Genomic DNA, 19,580 nt, shown 5'->3' with positions numbered 1-19,580 from the left:
CACTCTGGTTTCTGTGTTGGGAAAAGGCAAGGCAGGGCAAGGGCAGAATATAAGTATATCTTCCATGGATTTTTTTCTCTGAATATACAGTTGACCCTTGAACAACACGGGTTTGCGCTGCGAGGGTCCACTTATGCTTGGATTTTTTTCGCTAGATACATATCACGATACTGCACGATCTAAGGTTGGTTGAATCCAAGGATACAGAGAGCTGGCTGTAAAGTTGTACTCGGGTTTTTGACTGCTCAGAGAATTGGTGCCCCTAACCCTCACGTTGTTCAGGATTCAACTGTAGATAAATTTTTAAACAAAAATTGAATTGTGCTGTGTTAACAGTTTTACATAAACTCTTTTCACTTACTATATTGGACACCTTATGTCACTGAATATTCTGGAACTTTGTTTTTTAATGGCTACATAGGATTCCGTTATGTGGATCTACCATGATTTATTTGATCTTACGTCATTAGATGTTTTAATTTACAATCTTTGCTTATCATAAACAGTGTGGTGATACATCCCTATACCTAAATCTCTGCATATATATATATAATTTCCTTAAGGTAAGTTCCTAGAATGGAATTGCTATGTCAAAGGATATACACAGAAATTTAAAGCTTTTGATATGCATTGTCAAAGTGTTTTTGGAAAGCCTTTACTAATTTATACTCCCACTAGGCGTTTCTGAAAGTGTCAGATTTCCTTAAACTCTAACATTGAATTTTTTCATTAAAAAAAAAAAAAGTTTCCTGTTTAGACAGGTGAAAAAATGATAACTCGTGGTTTTAATTTGCAGTTCTTTGATTCCTAGTGAGGTTGAATTTCATTTCCATTTGCATTTTTTAAAAAATATGCTTATTATATCATTTTCTAGCTATGTGACTTTGGATAAGTCACTTAGGACCTATGCTTTTGTACTATGAAATGGGTGTTGTATACCTGCTTCACAGAGTTTTCATGAACATTAAATAAAAGCATTTTTTATCTCCAGGTTTTTAAACTTTTTGACCATGATCCACAGTAGAAAAAAAAAAAAGACATCCTGCTTTGTGACAAGCATATATAAATATGTAGCCAAAAGTTTCATGAAATGATACATATACCCTTACCAAGTGTGATACACTCTGATGTTTTACATTCTCATTCATTTCTTAAAATGCCCATTAAATTAATTATAACCCTCTGGGTTGTGACCCAGTGTTTGAAAAACACTCTCATAAGCTCTGGAGTACTATATCTTGTCAGGTGCTCTTTTGTCTTTAGTGATTATCTCTTCCAGGTAGCTCAGAAGTCAGCCTCCCTTTACCTCTACTAAATTCATTTTCAGGAAAGCTAAAGAGGAAACAAACAAACAACCAAATCTAGCTTACTGTACTGTTGAATCAAATTTTTGGTCAGTGAAAAATGTTAAATAACTTCGCAGTCAGAAAATTTGTTTGTTTGGGCTTTTGTGATACCATAATGACTGAATTGTTAACACAATTGTTGTGTGATAGATCTAATGCATTTGAGCAAAACACCACATCATTACAGGGATTGATTGTATTTGCAAAGCCCCAAATTGGGACACAGCATCTGCTAGTTTTGCCTATAATTTTTGTTACCTGAAAAGCCGACAAAAATGGAAAACGTAAATCACATTTAGTTATATTTACTACAGCCTTTTTCAATGGAAAAATAAAATAGTATGAAAGCTAGGTAATCCTGAGATACTGGGAATGTGTGGCGACCATGCATAAAATACCAGATGCTGTTCATTGGTAGGACTTGTAGCTAAACTACTTGAGGACCACTCAGAAAGGAGATAAATCTAATTATTAGCTTTGACTAGAGGAAACTTGATCAGATGAAAGTGAGAATCACTTCCAAGCTTGAGGGCTGTTGGAATGAGAATTGCAGAGAGAAACAGAGTGGGAATGGACTGGTGGCGTTTACTATTTGGAAAGCATCCAGGAGTTTAACGTCTTTGAGAAGAGAACTGTGTTGTTACTTTTGACCTCTAGTTTAACATTAAATATGTTTTATCTGTTAAAATTATTTTTTGATGCTAAGACAGAAAAATTTTTTGATGACTCTAAGTTAAAAGTTTGACTAATACACATTTACCATTCTCCTACTCGCCCCTCCACAAAGGAGAAAATTTTGAGGCATGTCAGAAACAATTTGGTACAAAAATATGAAAACTAAATTTTATACCAAAGAACTGTAATTTACCTTTGAAAAGTAGCAGAATATATATGCTATATCTATACTATATTGATTTTTAAACATTAAATGTCATCAGATTTAGAAAAATTACGTAACTCTGCCTTTCTCTATGTTAGTGGGTGTTCACCTTAATTTAGTTCACCTTAATTCTAACATGTGGTTAGAATTGTATATATGAGATGTTTCCATGCATATAGTTTGAGTGATGACTTTGGATTCCGGACTTTTCACTCTCTGCAGCTAAAATAGAGTTTTAAACAACCTTAGGAATAAGGGTAGAAATCTTTGGGGCTCAAATGGCCCAGAAATATATGAAGACCTCCTCAGCCTCACTAGTAATCAGGGATGTGCAAATTCAGCAATGGTGAAATACCATTTCATGCCCATCAAGTTGGCACAAATTACTTGGACCTTACCAAGTGTTGTGAGGAAATAATATTAGACTATTAAAGTATAAACTGGTACATGTGTTGTGAGAAGCAATTCGGAAATATGCTATGGTGCATACCCCGTGACCAGGAATTCAGCTTCTAGTATCTCTCTTGCATGAGTACACAAGTGAACATACAGGGGCATTGTTTGTAATAGTGCAAAAATTGGAACAACCTATATGTCTGTCAGTAAGGAAGTGGCTACAAAAATTGTCCAGTATTTTCCACTTGAAATACAATATGAGTAATACATGTAATTTTAAATTTACTTTTACAGTTTTTAAAAGGTAAAATAAATTTTAATATATGTTGACAATACAGTTGACCCTTGAACAGTGCTGGGGTTAGGGGCACCAACCTCCCACGCAATCAAAAATCTGCTTATAACTTCTGACTCCCCCAAAATTTAACTACTGATATCCTATTATTGACCAGTACTGTTACCAGTAACATTAATAGTTGGTTAACACATGTTTTATATGCTATATGTATTATATAGTGTATTCTTATAATACAATAAGCTAGACAAAATAAAATGTCATTAAGAAAATCATAAGGAAGTGAAAATACATTTACAGTATTGTATTTATCAATATCATTAAGTATATATCATCTGCTTACAAGATGAATCACCTGTCAGTACGTACATTGATATTGTCTTATATGATACAAAACAGTGTAGATGTTATATATATTGCTAACACTAGACATCAAAAGTGATAAGATAATGTGAAAAAGAAATTCATTTTTATTTACAGGTGTAACAATTCATGCATTGATAATGAAGAGGCAACAATGTGATGGCTTTATGGTAGCCTAGTGTTAATAATCAATACAATTGCTTCACAGTAGCCTAGCCTATACACTAATGAATGAATTATTTTTATGGCATACAGTATTACAGTCATATTCATAATATAGTATTAGAAACATTGTTACTTTTGGGGGTTTTTTTGGCCACGCCGAGTGGCATGTGGGATCTTAATTCCCCGACCAGGGATCGAACCCGCACCCCCTGCATTGGAAGCATGGAGTTTTAACCACCAGACCGCTGTTACTTTTTTTTAAACTGCTTACCTGTGATGATAGGCTGATACGCAGTTTCTCCACTTATCAGAGAGAGGGGCATACTGTACAGTAATGTAATTCTTTGAAAGCAAAGTTAAAAAACAGTAAGAAAACTAACTCATTATTAATTTTATATTAAATATTACTCACCTTATACCTATGTGAGGATAGACCAGTATCTACATATATTTTATGCATTCATGACATACCTAACTTTTTCTTAGTTTTTCAATTTTCCTAGGCTATGTGGTTTGTCTGCGAGTTTTTTCAAACTGTTGTGTAATCTGCAAAATATTTTCTAATATATTTATTGGAAAAAATCCGTGTGCAAGTAGACCTGCACAGTTCAAATCCATGTTCAAGGGTCAACTGTATATCCATAATATTTTTAACATATGTAAAGAGATTCAGATTTTACATTCTTTTTTCATGCTATCCACTGTGTATTGTGCACTTAGATCATCTCTCAGTTTGGATGCTAAAATTTTTATCAAAAATACTTGATCTGGGGCTTCCCTGGTGGCGCAGTGGTTGAGAATCTGCCTGCTAATGCAGGGGACACGGGTTCGAGCCCTGGTCTGGGAAGATCCCACATGCCGCGGAGCAACTAGGTCCGTGAGCCACAACTACTGAGCCTGCGCGTCTGGAGCCTGTGCTCCGCAACAGGAGAGGCCACGATAGTGAGAGGCCCGCGCACCGCGATGAAGAGTGGCCCCGCTTGCCACAACTAGAGAAAAGCCCTCGCACAGAAACGAAGACCCAACATAGCAATCAATCAACCAATCAATCAATTAATCAATAAAATAAATCTTTAAAAAAAAAAAACTTGATCTGAATTTAAATTTCATAAAATTTACATTTGAAACAGTAGATTCACATATCCAAGTTGTTCCATACATGCTTATAAGTATTTCAGTAACTGACTTACTTGAGTATCAAATAAACTAATTCACTTTCTCAATTGCCCGAGCCACATTTCAGATGCTCAGTAGTCACCGTATTGGATAGTGCAGTTCTGATCATAGTGCCAACTTTTGCACAGCAGTTTAAAAAAAAAGATCTATATGTGCGTAAAATAAAATGTGGCTGATTTAGTCAGATCTCTCGGTGTTAATGAGAATTCTAGAGAAATGGTGTGCGGTTTTATTGTTTGTTTTGAGCAATTAAAAATATTCAGAATAATACAGGGAATAATGTAACATCTATGCAACCACTATTCAAATGTAGCAAATGTTAATATTTTGCCAAAATACCTTTGGATCTTTCTCTTCAATCATAGGTTTATTTTTTAGAGTATTTGCTTGTTCAGATAGAATATGGATTGCATATTCACTTGGTTAGTTTGTAGTTAAGTGTGAAGGAAAAGAGTACCTAAGAGTATTATTGTTCCTTGAAGTATTGTTGGTATTAGAACTTAAATAATCTTTTAACATTTAATTCACTTAAAAAGTTTTTAGGAATTGGATGTCTACTAGAAAATTACTTATTTTGGATTTTTAGGAATGTGCCATATATATTAACAAGATTAAATTCTCATTAACAAGAGGCTATTTTCCTCAGATTTCCCTAGTGTATACTGTGAGTTCTCAGAATATAGCTTTATTTAGTGGAAATCAACTGGGAAAAGAAGAATGTTGAAAGTACAGTACTAATTTTAAATGTAACTGAGTTACCAGGAATACCTCCTCGTATATTTTAAAACACCAAGTATTTTATCTGAAATAAATAGGGTTTTAAAAGGGGGAGTGGGGCAGAGATGATATCACTTGGGAGTCAGTACTCAAAGGACCTAGCAAGCCAGGTCCTTTGAGTATTGAAGATGTTGCTTAAATATATACATTGAGGGGGTTTACTTGCTCTTTCCTATGAATTTGAACATATTCCTTTGATCTTTTAAATGTAGCTACTGATTAAAGTGCCCAAGGTAAATGAGTACTGTAATCCCTTTTAATAACTAGTGCTGTGCCTTAATGAAAGGACTGAGACTGAGAAAAAAAAAAGAAAACTTAAAATGAAGGCTGTATATAAGGAGTATAAACAATGCTGTTACTGTTGAAGTACAGTTTTATAATTTAGTAATCTTAAACTCCAGATTGAAATTTTTAATTTATTTGATTATATTTTCTTCAGATATGCTAATTAAGTCAAATACCTGATGTCATGAAGATATTTCTGATGCGCAATTGTTATGATACAATGATTTTCTTAAAAAATCTTTCGTTTGAATGTGTAATTAACCAGTTCAAAGACCAAGGAATTCAGATCATACACTTTTTAAGAATTCTTCCAGAAAAGACGTTTTGTAGTTGTTGGTGTCACATTTTAAGTCTGTATACCTATGTTATAGCAATATCCTTTACAATTTTGTATTTGCTGTATAGTAACTTGGAAGTTTAAACAAACACCTGCTATGTTTTTGGTTCATCACTAGATGGCGCTCTTGTGGTACAACTATGTGTGGGGTAGCCATTAGTCGGATAAGCTTTGCTTGCCTCAGAGGAAGCATGTGTTGTTTGTTTGTTTTAAAGAAAATTCAAAATGGATAAGTAATCACCTGTTAAACACATAACATGGTAATAGAAATACATAGCTGATAATATGCAGTCATAATCTTTGAGCCGCATCAAAACAGCTGTTTTAGTCAGTAAGATTTTTCTTACAGGCGTGTGCTGGGAGAGTAGAGCTGGGTGGTGGGATAGGGGAAGTAAACCAATTACCTGATAATCCAGTGGAATTACACTTTATATTATTAACTAGTACAGGACAGTTCTTTTGAGGACATTCCAGTGCTTGAGCTCCAGCTTGTCTGAAGACGTGCTGTGCCAGCTCATAATGGCACTGAGACTAAATTCTTCAGGCATTGCATTTGAGGTTAAATGGTCATTAGTGTCCATCCACTCCTTGTCTTATCCTTGCCCATGTCCTTTTGGCCTTAACACATATTGTCCCACTTCTCTTCCCACTTCAAACTCCAAAAACCAAGCTAAAGGTAGAATGTTTTTTGTCTTACTTCCTGTGTATTTACTTCTAATGAAGGAGGGAAGTGGACATACCTTCAGCACTTCCAGAGCCATAGTTGGACACATTTGGAATTTCTGCTCCTGTCTTACTTTCCCTTTATTCCTCTTTATGAATAATAAGAATGCTTTCAGATGATGTCCTGTTAAGTTAGTTGAGTTCCAAGCTATTAAAAATTGTCACTTATTCTATGGTTCTTTGGCAGTCTTCAAAAGTGGCCCCTAAAGCATTCGTTTCTCAGCATTAACTGTGATGTAAGTGTAGCTTCCTACACTGTGCCACTTAAGAAAATCTTTTAGTACTAGAACAAGTTTTAAAAGTTAAATAGTACTTAAAGGTTTGTAAAGACAAGTACTAAGTTTCCTATCTCATCTAGCCCCATCCCCCCAGGCAACTGCTTTTACAAATTCCCATTTTTATTTCTCTTGGTGGTTGTCTGCATATCACTAATACGCTGTTATACTGCTGTTTCTTGATTAAAAGACCTGGATATTAAATCCTTATAGCAGAAAGTCAATTGATAATGAACTTTTATGATTTCCATGTTTCTTCCACCCATCTCAATCAGTTAGGCTTATAAATTTTTCCATTGATTACCTCTACAGTATTAAATGGGGCCCTAAAAATCTAATTGTATGTGGATCTGCGTTACAAAGTTAATGAATGACCAGTGTGTGCTAGCTAGCCAGAGGAACTGGAAGACCACCAATCACATTTTATTGGGGAGCACGTTATTGCAGAATTTATTATATGTAAACCTCTTTCCTCAATTATTATTTGTGTAATTTTTTAAATGACAACTGCTTGGAACAACTAGGAAACTTGTTTTATCACATAAAAAGCCTAGAGACTGAGTCATCGATTCAATGACATAATCAAGGAAACAGATTCCTGGTTTTTCCATCTGCTTTTGTTCACAATGTTGGCTTTGTTCTCAGGTTAGCTGCCCTCAAGGTCCTAAGATGACTCTTCAGGTCCGAGTGTCACTGCAAACAACGTTATTTAAGAGAACGTACCTTCTTATGTGTGTATCTTTTTGTGAGTGTACCCAGAAGCTTCCAGCAAACTTTCCCTGATTATCTCATTAGCCAGAACTGCTTCAGAGGTCCATTCCTAAACAGACTTCTGGCAAGGAGAATGGGATTGCATTGATGATCTTAGTGAAGCTCACAGTCATGTGGAGGAGGGTAGAGAACAACATCTGAGGTGTGTTAGGAAGGAGCCAGGAGGAATAGTTGGCGGATAGTCAGCCAGCAGTGTCTGTAGCAATGTCAAACTCTTAGTGGAAGGTATCATCTACCTTATACCTTTAACCTCTGCCAGGCTACTTTCTTTTGGAAAATTAAGTGGAAAGTCTGGCAATTGTTTGAAACCATAACTTTCTTCATATCCGCTTTGCTATGTATGTATTATCAATACTTTTACAGAGTTTTAGCCCACGATTAAGACCTTCAGAATTCTTCTTATACCAACTTCCTAGAATTATTTTACGAACCTTCTAGAAAATACTTCAGTAACCTCTTCTAACAGTAAGGTCATTTGAACTACTCATTGCCTTGACTTTTTTTTTTCTTAATTTTTCTTTCTTTCTTTCTTTTTGGTTGCATTGGGTCTTCGTTGCTGCATGCGGGCTTTCTCTAGTTGCAGTGAGCGGGGGCTACTCTTCGTTGTGGTGCGCAGGCTTCTCATTGCAGTGGCTTCCCTTGTTGAGGAGCACGGGCTCTAGGTGTGCAGGCTTCAGTAGTTGTGGCACGTGGGCTTAGTAGTTGTGGCTCACGGGCTCTAGAGCACAGGCTCAGTAGTTGTGGCGCATGGGCTTAGTTGCTCCATGGCATGTGGGATCTTCCCGGAGCAGGGCTCGAACCCGTGTTCCCTGTGCTGGCAGGCGGATTCTTAACCACTGCGCCACCAGGGAAGTCCTGTCTTGACTATTGATGTAAGAAATTACAAAGTAGATGATTCTCTAGGATTAAAATGTGTGTGTGTCTCTCTCTGTGTGTTCTGTGTTTAGTTTTGTTTCTCTAAGCTAGTTAAAAGCATTTCATGCAAAAATCTATTTGCTTTCAAAATTGATTTTTAGATTAATGTTTAATTTCTTAGGAGAATTACTTTGTGTTGTTATATCTGTTTAAGAAATAATACTGTAGTCATGGCTAAGGCCTCAATTTTGTATTATGCCATATATATATATATTCTAGTAACAGTAATGTCAATAAAGATGGTAGAATATACAGATTGGCTTTCAGTGAGATGTGTTTACCTCAAAATTTATCTTTTGATTCTCATATTGTGGTTATAAATGTAAGTCCTATGAGATGTTACTGTGTTATGTGAAAAAGAATTCTAGGATCAGATCACTTTGCTGCATGCTGGGTTATTCAGGGTTAAATGGATTTCTTTACTGCAGGACTTCTCAGAAACTTTAATATATTAACGTACATTATAAATGTTTCAGAGTGGAACACGTAAGTGTTTGCAGAACTTATTTAAGTATGGAACACTCAATTCTAGGACTTTTGTTCCATAGAACATACTTTGGAAAATGCTGGTATTTGATGCAGTTAGTTTTGTGTGAATTGTTATAAAGGAAGTAGTGTGTCTAACCTTTATTTATGAGTGCCATCCAGTTTATTTGAAAAAGTATTAGCACTTGAACACTTGGGATAATCAATGTCAAATGCTTTTCAGATCCTTTAAGAGATAAGTGCTTTAAGATTTCAGGTATAGCTTCTCTACTTCTGCTTCTACAGCTTTTCTCTAAAATGAAATTTATCCACATGCTTAGTGTTGAAATGTACCTTAAACAGACTAGTGATAAGCTCTCTTGATGATTCCCAAAACTTTTCACTTCAGCCTAGTTTTCTCTACTGAGCTCCAAACTAACATTTTAAGTTCCCTTCCTGACAGTTTTACATGCAAACCCTGTAGGCATCAGAACTTGGTCAAAACTGAGCTCATCCTTTCCCTCACCATCCCCCCTGTTCCAGACTTTATTTTCTGTTTACCATACTGCCTAGTGGCACTGTCTTCTTTTCAGTCACCCAGACCAGAAGCCCAGGAGACTCGGATTCCTCCTTCATCTCCTACATCACGATTTGTTAACCTTGACACTGTTGACATTTTTGGCTGGATAGTTTTTTGTTGTAGGAGGCTGTCCTGTGCATTGTAGATGTTTAGCAACACCCCTGGCTTCTTCCCACTAGAAGCCAGTAGCAATCTCCCTCCGTTGTGACCACCGAAAATGTCTCCAGACATTGTGAAATGTCCCCTGGGAGACAACTCACCCCTGTTTGATAAACCACTGGCCTACGTCCAAACTGTTACTTTATCTTATTGATTCTACTTTCTAAATTTACCTTTAACCCCTCCTCATGTCTTCATTCCACTCCCTAACCTCCTATTCTTTTTATTTTTTTAATACTTGGGATCCTTTGTAAGGTTCTGACTAGTGTTCCTATGTCCAATGTTGTTTCCCTTCAACCCACCCTTTTCAGTGCTACTAAATTTATCTTTCTAAAATGAAAAGCTGTTCCTATTTACATCTCTCAGTAGTTTCCAGCGGGTACCCTCATGAACTGGCTTCTCTCTCTATCTCTAGCCTCATTCTTCAAAGGCACACATACTCACTGAGGTTCTTGCTACACATGCGTAAGTACTATGCCCTCTAACCACTGTGCCATGGTTTCAGACTCTCCTTAGGCATCAGTTTCTCCACAGTAGCCTTTACCCACTTATTTTCAGAGGCTCTATCATGGTGAAGAGCATTTTATTTGTTTAACATATCTGTCTTCCCTCACCAGATTGAACTTTTCAAGGGCAAAGACCATCTCTCTCTGTTTTTACCATGTAGTAGATATTCCGTAAAAGGGTGAATCATCTGCTTGTATGCCCTGACAGACGTAGTAACATCCTCGTTACTTCTAGGAATTCTCTTCCCTGTGTATCAGCTGTAAAATTATTTCACTAGTCTTTATCATCCAGATGTTGATGGCTAGGCCTTTAGCCACGGAGATCTTGAACTACAACTTTTTTTTTTCTTTGAATGAACTATAACTTTCTTTAAGAAATCAGCTATTCAGAAAAGAATTGAAGAAAACAGCGTGTTTAGTTGATGTCAGACGTCATTTGCTTGTAAAATAGCTAGTTTACCCTAAAGGTTTTTATTCAGAATGGAATTAAATTGTGTGGAATAATTGTGCAGATTAATTACACTGTGTGAATTAATATGGTGTGGAAAGTATTTATTGGACTCAAAACATCGCATTTCCATTGAATAAGGATTTGATGATTGGTCATATAAGGCTTGCAAAAGCAATATCATTGTCTTAACAGTTTTACTTTTTTGGAAAATACATTTATTAGAACACATTCTTATAATTATCAGCCTACACTATCTAGAAATTTATCCCCTGTCAAATGAAAAAAATATTATCAAGTCAATAGAGACAAGAATGGCCCACTTCCCTTCCTTATGTGTCTTAAAACATAGAATTTTGTGTGAATGAATTTCCCTGTGAATTGGAACTAGCTGCAGTCACTGAACTTTAATTAAAAGGTGAAAAAAAGAAAAGCAGAGGTTGCAGGGCTTTTGGACGATAACCCAAATGTAGCACCAGCCTTACTATGAAAGTCAAGCATTGAGGATGGGGAAAGGGAATGAATAGGGCCTACTCCTAATTTGGAAGAATTCTGCATCCTGGCATAGTGCCTTGCCAGATTATTAATAATTATTTGCTGAATGAACCCATGTATAATGGCAGTTAAGCCGGAAGTGATGACTTTCTGCTTCATTTTTTAGGGAGGGGCATAAAATGTATCACTCACTTCCTTTCAAAGAGCCCAGTTACATACAGGGAAGGTACCTCCCTTTCCTAATAGCTCTCTAAGGGCTAAAGTAAATCATAGGAGACATATGTGACACCCAGCCCATTATTATTAATCCAAAGAATCATTTCGCCAAAGACCAAGATTTGCCTTGCCTGTTTTCTAATCTCACTCTTTTCCATACTCTCTTTTCCCTTCTTTAAATTTAAAATTGGAAAAAATTTTAATTCTTTAAAATTAAAAAATTTAAACTTACTTAATTTTAACATTATATATATAAAATACCAGTTAAAAGTCTCTTTAGGACCTTAAGCTGCTTTAGGAAAGAAAAGTGTTATGTAAATGAAAGAAACATTTGGACTCCAAAAAAATTTTTGGTAAATGCTCTTTACAAGAGAATTCTTACTGAGAACTTGGAAAATTTTGCCTTATAATGCTTCTATCACATACAGATCATCTCATGCTTGTTTTTTCAGACTGTAAAAGAAATCTGTAATGATCATATTTTGAATATATATTTTTGATAAGTTTTGGTTCTTGAAATTATAATTTTAAAAACCTCTATTTATCTTTAAGGCCTTACTTGATCTAAGTAAAAGATACTGTGATGATGGGCTACTTTTTTTTCCATATATTTTTCAGTATAGTAGAGATTATATTGCAAGTAAACTTTCCCAGTAAATTCTTTACCTGTTACCAGAATAATGTAGTTTTAAATGGGTAAAAACTTTTAACTTAGTGAGAGTCACATATAAGATACTTGTATTTTAACAGCATATCGTCAGTTCTAATTATTTGCAGTGGTTTTGTTCTATAAAGTCACCACAAACACTGAATTAATGAGTATTGAACCATTGTCCGGAGGGAAACACAGGGTTAGATTCCTGTGAGCCTCTGGTCACAACATATTCATCAGACAATCAATAATGACCTTGTTTGATGTATGTTTCTGTCTAAAGACACCCTATTTAATATATATTGTTGATTCATTACCATTGAACTCATGGCCGAAAGCACTGTAACTCATGCCTGAACAAAACTTATATAACATTTTTCTCCATGAGGCACATCACCGTCTGCTTACATCTAGGAACAGACAGCACTCAGCACTGTGCTTGGGGGCCATTTGAAACAGTGAAAGCACCAACAAAAAGAACAAAAATGCAGACTTCATGGTGCTAAACAGATTGCAAAAAGGACACTTGTTTATAGTATGAGAGCTGAAACAGGACGGCAGAGTGCTGCCTTGATCAACCTCAGGTGGAAAGGTGCATGTCAGGTCACTGGAAAAGACCAAGGAAGTACCTCAAGTATGGATTTTGGGGTTACAAATGCATTTTATTGAGTAGGCAAAATCACAGATACAGAATCTTCAAATAATAAGGATTGACTGTAATTGTTTTAAAGAAGCTTATAATACTGAGTATTCAAATTTAAAAGAAAGTTTCTCTTATTTTCAAGGATGTGGGAATTTTTGGGTAAGTGGAATCATACAGTTTTCATGTTCTATTGTCCAGTGGAATAAAAGTGGCTGCTTTCATCCTGTCATTTTGTTTTCTCCCCCACAGGGAACAACCCATCTTCAGCACTCGAGCTCATGTCTTCCAGATCGACCCAAACACAAAGAAGAACTGGGTACCCACCAGCAAGCACGCAGTTACTGTGTCTTATTTCTATGACAGCACAAGAAACGTGTATAGGATAATCAGTTTAGATGGCTCAAAGGTAAGTTACATTTACATTAAATAATCTTGCTGTTTTGCTTTATATAGTATACACTTCAGTTTCATTCAGAAGATTTTTTTCTTCATTAAAATAAAATATTTCCTTTTGAGCTTTAAAAACTTACCTTTTAAAAAACAAAATTGGGGGCTTCCCTGGTGGCGCAGTGGTTGAGAATCTGCCTGCCAATGCAGGGGACACGGGTTCGAGCCCTGGTCTGGGAAGATCCCACATGCCGCGGAGCAACTAGGCCCGTGAGCCACAATTACTGAGCCTGCGCGTCTGGAGCCTGTGCTCCGCAACAAGAGAGGCCGCGATAGTGAGAGGCCCGCGCACCGCGATGAAGAGTGGCCCCCGCTTGCCACAACTAGAGAAAGCCCTCTCACAGAAACGAAGACCCAACACAGCCATAAATAAATAAATAAATAAACTACATTCCTTAAAAAAAAAACAAAATTGATCATTTTTAGGGTAGCAACTTTTTCATCCCCTAAATTAAGTGGATTAACCACCTTATATATATGTATTGAGTTACATGCCAAAATATTCTACAAATTTGAGGTCAGTTTATTTGATAAATATTCATTGCATATCTGTTGTGTCAGGCACTGTGTTAGGTGCTAGGAATATAGTTTTCAACAGAATGGACACAGTTTCTACTCTTGGAGCATGTAATCTAGTGAGGAACTAGACTTCTTTTCAGATATACTTCTATAGTCTAGTAGGCAGTTTAAAATCCCTAAATCATAGGAAGTCTTTCAATATTAAGTTCAATATTCAATAATAAAGCTGACATCCATTATTCAGAAGAGAAGCGTATGGACAAGACCTGTTTTTATTTGTTAGGAGAGGCAGATAGTAAAATGTTTACGAGCATGGACTGCCTGGGTTTCTATCTCAATTCTACCATCTACGAAGTTTTCGATTTGGGGCAAATTATTTATTTATTGTTTACTTCTCTGAGCTTCACTGTTCTCACCTCAGTAGTAGTTGTAAGGATTGAGTTAGTATCTACAAAACACTTGGTTACCTCAGTGCCTGATGGAGTATACCCTTCAATAGGGGGGAAGTTCCATTTTTTCCTCAATGAATTTTGAATAATACATGTAGATAATTCCTAGGAAATTTTCACAGTTCAGTGTAGAGTTAAGACCACAGACTCTGAAGCTGGACCATCTGGTTTGAATTTTTCCTTTAATACTTAGTAGCCATGTGACCTAGAGCAAGATATTTAATGTCTTCATGTCTCAGTTTTCTCATCTGTAAAAAAGGACTAATGTAAATAACTACATCATTACACCGTGGGATTATTGTGAAGATTAAATAAATTAATTTAGGCAAAAGCACTTAAAGTGTGTATAGTAATCACTATACAAACACTTACTGCTATTGTTATTATTAATATTATTCAGCTTTTAATTATGTATTGCCTAGTGCTTTGGCGGAATAAAAGATAATTTAATTTAATGTTGAACTTTCAGTCTGTTTTTTGTATGTGCTCATTCCTTATCTCCTTAACTGGATTATAGGACTCCAGGGGCTATTTGCACTTTGTCTTGTATATAAGTGACTAACATGTATTTATTTGAATAATTGATCCTCTTTTCATTTTTACTCAGGATTTATAGGACTTGGGAAATAGCAATAGTTAATTTCTCTGAAGCTTTATTTAATGAAGAATAATTTTGCCACATTTTGTAACTGTTTAGTGAAATTAACAGATATTAATTATTATAATCTCAGACCCTAGAGTGTTAATTTATTTCTTTTCCCTGACTTGAACCTTCAGTTCTCTGTAATTTGTATTTCTCTCTTGGCCCAAACCATGGATAAGATGTGGTTTTATTAGAGAGGGCAGTTAAATGATATATAAAAGTGAAGTAGGCCCAAGTCCATTGTGATTAAATAATCCTCATGTGTTTTTCTCCTGAAGCAGTATGAACTATTGCTTCTGTCATTTCCATTTTTGAATACTTTGTAGCTTGTAATTATTAGGCTCTTATATAACTCTTGTGAAAAAGTTTTTTTATTTCTTTTAATAAATTCTACTCTCTGTACTGGAGTTATATTTTCTATCACATTTTCCATTTTCTAGTTACTTTTCTAAACTGATGCTATTAACTATTGCAGTTTCCTGCAGGAGTAGTTTTTTGGTAAGCAGTAGTGGTTTATTTGATGCAGCTAAGTGGGTGAGTTTCTTCTCCCCACCCTCACTTCTATTTCTGCACAACATGATGAGTTGGGAAAACCTTAGGTGCCCCTAATTAGAAAACGTCCATTTGTTCTCACTTAAGGCCTTTTCTGTGCATGTCAAGTTTGCTTGAAGGTTTTCTAATCCTGCTGCAGAGACATCAGTATGGCCAAGGGCCAGGATCAGGGTACTATATGATTGGTAATGACACAGCATTTCTACTTCTTTTCCTTGAAAAGACAAGAACTATGGGATTGAGAGACATATTTATTTTAAAGAACTAAAAATTTTTAAAAATGGATTTATAGTAGCATTCTATTTTAAGAATTCTAATAAATAATTTTAAGTGCAGAATCATCTATTATTTTAAAGTTTTATTCACTGATTAAAGAATCCCCAAACAAGTCATATGGTTGGCAAGGAAAGGTTCAGAATGGGGATTAAAATGGAACTCTTAAACATAAAAGCAGAAAGAAGTTAGTCTGAAATAGCCAAACCAGAAGGTCAGTGACCAGCAGCTCGTGAGTCACAGCTCTTACATGCCTTATAAAGCCTGTGGTCGCCTCACTATGTGAGAGTTATTAGGGTCAGCTGTAAGATGCCCATCTCTCCTTGGAAACACTCAGATCCCAGCTCACATGTACATGTACCCTCCTCAGGGAACACTCAAGGACCACCAAATCTAAAGTAGTGCTGGCCAGCCCTTGCCTTCCTGCCTCTCAGTCTTGATCCCATCCTGGTCTATGGTCTTCACAGAACTTAACCACTCTCTGAAATTTCATTGGTCAGCTACTTGTTTACTTGTTCAGTGACTGACTCTTCTTGCTCTAGAATGTAATCCACAATTACATTGCTTCTCACTGTTGTATCTCAAGTTCCTAGAGTTGTGCTTGGCATTTAGTAGGTACTTGCACACGCAAGAGAAGGCAAGCCACGACTCTCTTACTGTCTACTTTAGTAGGACAAATGTCATGCATCCATTATAACTTCATCAATACCTGCATAGCTCATAAATATTTACTGTTTATACTGTTGTTCATGTGGTATACAGATTTAGTTTTGTTCTGGAATGCTTGATTCTTATTCCACATTTAATAGTTCACCAAATAACTGCTTATGGATTTGATAACGTATCTATTTTTATTATTACTGGGATCACTTTGTAATCTCAATCTCAGTTACAGAGTCATTAGACTACTTAACTAAAACTGATTCTACACCTTAACAGTACTGGCAGAGGGCATGAACGAACTGAAATTAATGTGTTAAAGAGTAGTTGAAGTTTATTAAAGTGATCAGCAAAGTTAATATTTAATAAAGTACTAAAAGACTAGTTTTCTAAGAAACTCTGTTATAAACAGAAGTGATAGTGATTCTCATTACCATGATTTTATACCACTTTATATGTAAAGAAGCAAAGTATATATTTAAGGGTTTGTTTTTCTCTTGAGTAAAGGAAAACTTACTAAAGGATTGAAAGTCTTTTCTGTATCACAGTATATTTCAGGTAAGTTGGCTTTAAGAAAACTCTTGTTGATGGATTTTAGAAAATAGTGATCAAATAGAAAATTTGTTCTATTGCTGCCTTCATTTTTGAAAGATTCTTTGGAGAGGGGGACCTTACTTTTAAATAAACAACTATTAAAACCTACTTGCTACTGGTGAATATCATCCAAAATTCATAGATATTGATCCTAAATGTTCAAAGAGAAGACACCGACCACATTAAAAACTCTTTAAAAGTTTTTGCATCACAGGAAAACTTATTTTGCTTGTAAAATATTAAAATTTATGAGAGAGTGCCATTATATTTATAGTTCTATTATTACCATATTGCCACACTGTCGCTTAAAATGTTAAAAACTGTTTCTCTAACTCTCTTTATATATTTAACATTGTGGCACAATAGGAGTCCTGAGTTTTTATGTAACTGAATAGTCCTGTGCTTAAATGCCTATTTGCGAATTTTGGGCTGGTTACTCATACTTGTTTTATTTTTCAGGCAATAATTAACAGCACCATCACCCCAAACATGACATTTACTAAAACATCTCAGAAGTTTGGCCAGTGGGCTGATAGCAGGGCAAACACTGTTTATGGACTGGGGTTCTCCTCTGAACATCATCTTTCGAAAGTAAGTTAAATCATAAGATCTGAGTGGAAATCTTCATCTTCAAGTCAGACGTCTTAAATAATATAATAGAAAATGGAGAGTATAAAATGTAGGAGAAATTTCTTTGATATTTTCAGAACGGCTGTAGTGACAGCAGAGCAAGAAGTGAGAGATCAGTGGATCCCACTGTCAGCTGGAAACATTGTATACGTTAAAAACAGTCACCATTGATGGAGGAGGGTTTTTGTGGTTAACTAGGTATGATAGGAAATAAACTGTGGGAACTATCACTTCAGAATGGACTTTGCTCGGGAGTTAGCACCCTTGGTTGATGTTCTGTAAGATAGGTAGACACCAAACGCTTCTGAATTGTGAAAACTCAAGCTGATAGTGATATTTCAGACATAATAGCAGGCACACGTAAGTTACTGTTTAGGAAAGTGGTGCTTTGGCTGGGTGAGAATTACTCTGAGCTCTCTGATGCAACACAGAGTAAGATCTAAGAGACACCATGAGGAGTTCTCGGAACTGACCAAGTAAATTACTGTGGCTAGAATGGCTGATAAAATACAGAGCATCACCAGGCTAAATACTGGAAATAAAACAGTTTTCCTGCACATAAACAAAAGCCATGCAGTGTTCATACCAGCAGCATCTTGAGTTCTTGTGGATGTCACAAAGAAAGAGTTTATAAGGAAAAGGAAACAATCTCAGGATAACAAGATGATCAAGGAGATGAGGATTACTCACTTTTACCCTTCACATTTGATGCTCACCAGACCCAAAGAGTTATGCTTAAAACTTCTCTGTTTGAAGCATTCAGTTAAAAGAATAACCCTACATTTGAACCATATTTTATGTATGATTTGGTATACATAGGATCTGATGGCTTGAGAGTTGAAATTGCTCAAGTGCAGGATAATCAGGCTCTTGTTAGATATACACCATTAATACTTAAGTTAAACCTAAGCTGTTCGTTATAGAAATCATTGAGATTCTTAAAAATTATTTCTTTTAAAAACTCTTACACTTTTGTGAATATTTATTGACTTGAAGTTATAATTAGATAGTTCAATAGTTAAAATAATCTTTCTTTCCTTTTGTTTTAGTTGTAAACTTTCCTTAACACTATTGTTTTCAAGTGCTTTTGTTATCTTTTTGATATAAATTAGAGTTGAAAGCTCAATTTTATGACTATTTTAACTTTTGTCTTGATGATTATAAGTTATTCTCTGTAAGATGATTAAAACAAACAAGTGTTACCTGATTTCATTTCTCTTACACCCATTATATTCTCTAAATACATTTCTTGAACTGTGGTAAAGTTATAAGTTTTAGACTTACAGTATTTCATCATAGCAGGGACACAGGCATCGAGTTAAGCATTGCCCCTCCATAAACAATCCCCTTAGGAAATTACATGTTCATTCTAATAGTTTTGCCGTTACTCAGAACCTTTTTGGAAATTTTCTTTTGAAATTGTCTATTAAAGCCCATAGCAAAAACATTAAAACTATAATTATATTACACTTGCTGAATTTCTTGACAACAAAGGAACTAAATTGTGGATTAATTTCTCAAACCTGCATGAAATGATTTTTGAGCCTAAGTAATTTTAACTATATTAAGTTGTTGTTGTTTTTTTACTACATCTTTCAAGTTACTGGGCAGATAGCTAATGTGGCAAAGAAATAGTTTATTAAATTCTGTCAATCATATTGTCTCCGCTTATCTGATCTTTTTTCTGAGAATAGCTTTTATAGTTAAAGAATTTTATTTTTCCTCTTTAAAGTTAACATATGCTTTTGACCAAACTGACTGGTAGCGAATTCTAGTATTGTATTGTGAGGGTGGATTAACCATTAGGAAACAACTCAGTAGCTCCTGGAGCCAACTCTAGTTTGTTTATTCACTAGACTTGGCTCCAAGAGCTTATGATCAGTCTCTTCAGAATGTTTTGGTCCAAAGATCACAAAATCATGACTTATTTTCCAAGCTACCTTGA

At 35.5% G+C, this 19,580-nt stretch overlaps 1 protein-coding gene across 2 annotated transcripts in view; it reads left to right on the top strand.

Moving 5' to 3' along the window:
• HOMER1 (homer scaffold protein 1) overlaps positions 1 to 19,580 on the top strand; it is a 125,328-nt gene that overhangs the window by 31,359 nt on the left and 74,389 nt on the right. The window contains exons 2-3 of one of the 2 annotated variants that reach the window (XM_068535561.1): positions 13,118 to 13,274; positions 17,465 to 17,596. In XM_068535561.1, coding sequence (XP_068391662.1) covers positions 13,118 to 13,274; positions 17,465 to 17,596 — 289 coding nt within the window. Of the gene's footprint in view, positions 1 to 13,117; positions 13,275 to 16,870; positions 16,970 to 17,464; positions 17,597 to 19,580 lie in introns of those variants that run through there. The other variant, XM_068535562.1, reaches the window with a different exon arrangement.

Source organism: Eschrichtius robustus, chromosome 2, assembly GCF_028021215.1.
Source record: "Eschrichtius robustus isolate mEscRob2 chromosome 2, mEscRob2.pri, whole genome shotgun sequence".
NCBI lineage: Eukaryota > Metazoa > Chordata > Mammalia > Artiodactyla > Eschrichtiidae > Eschrichtius > Eschrichtius robustus.
This window is presented reverse-complemented; position numbering and strand designations above follow the sequence as displayed.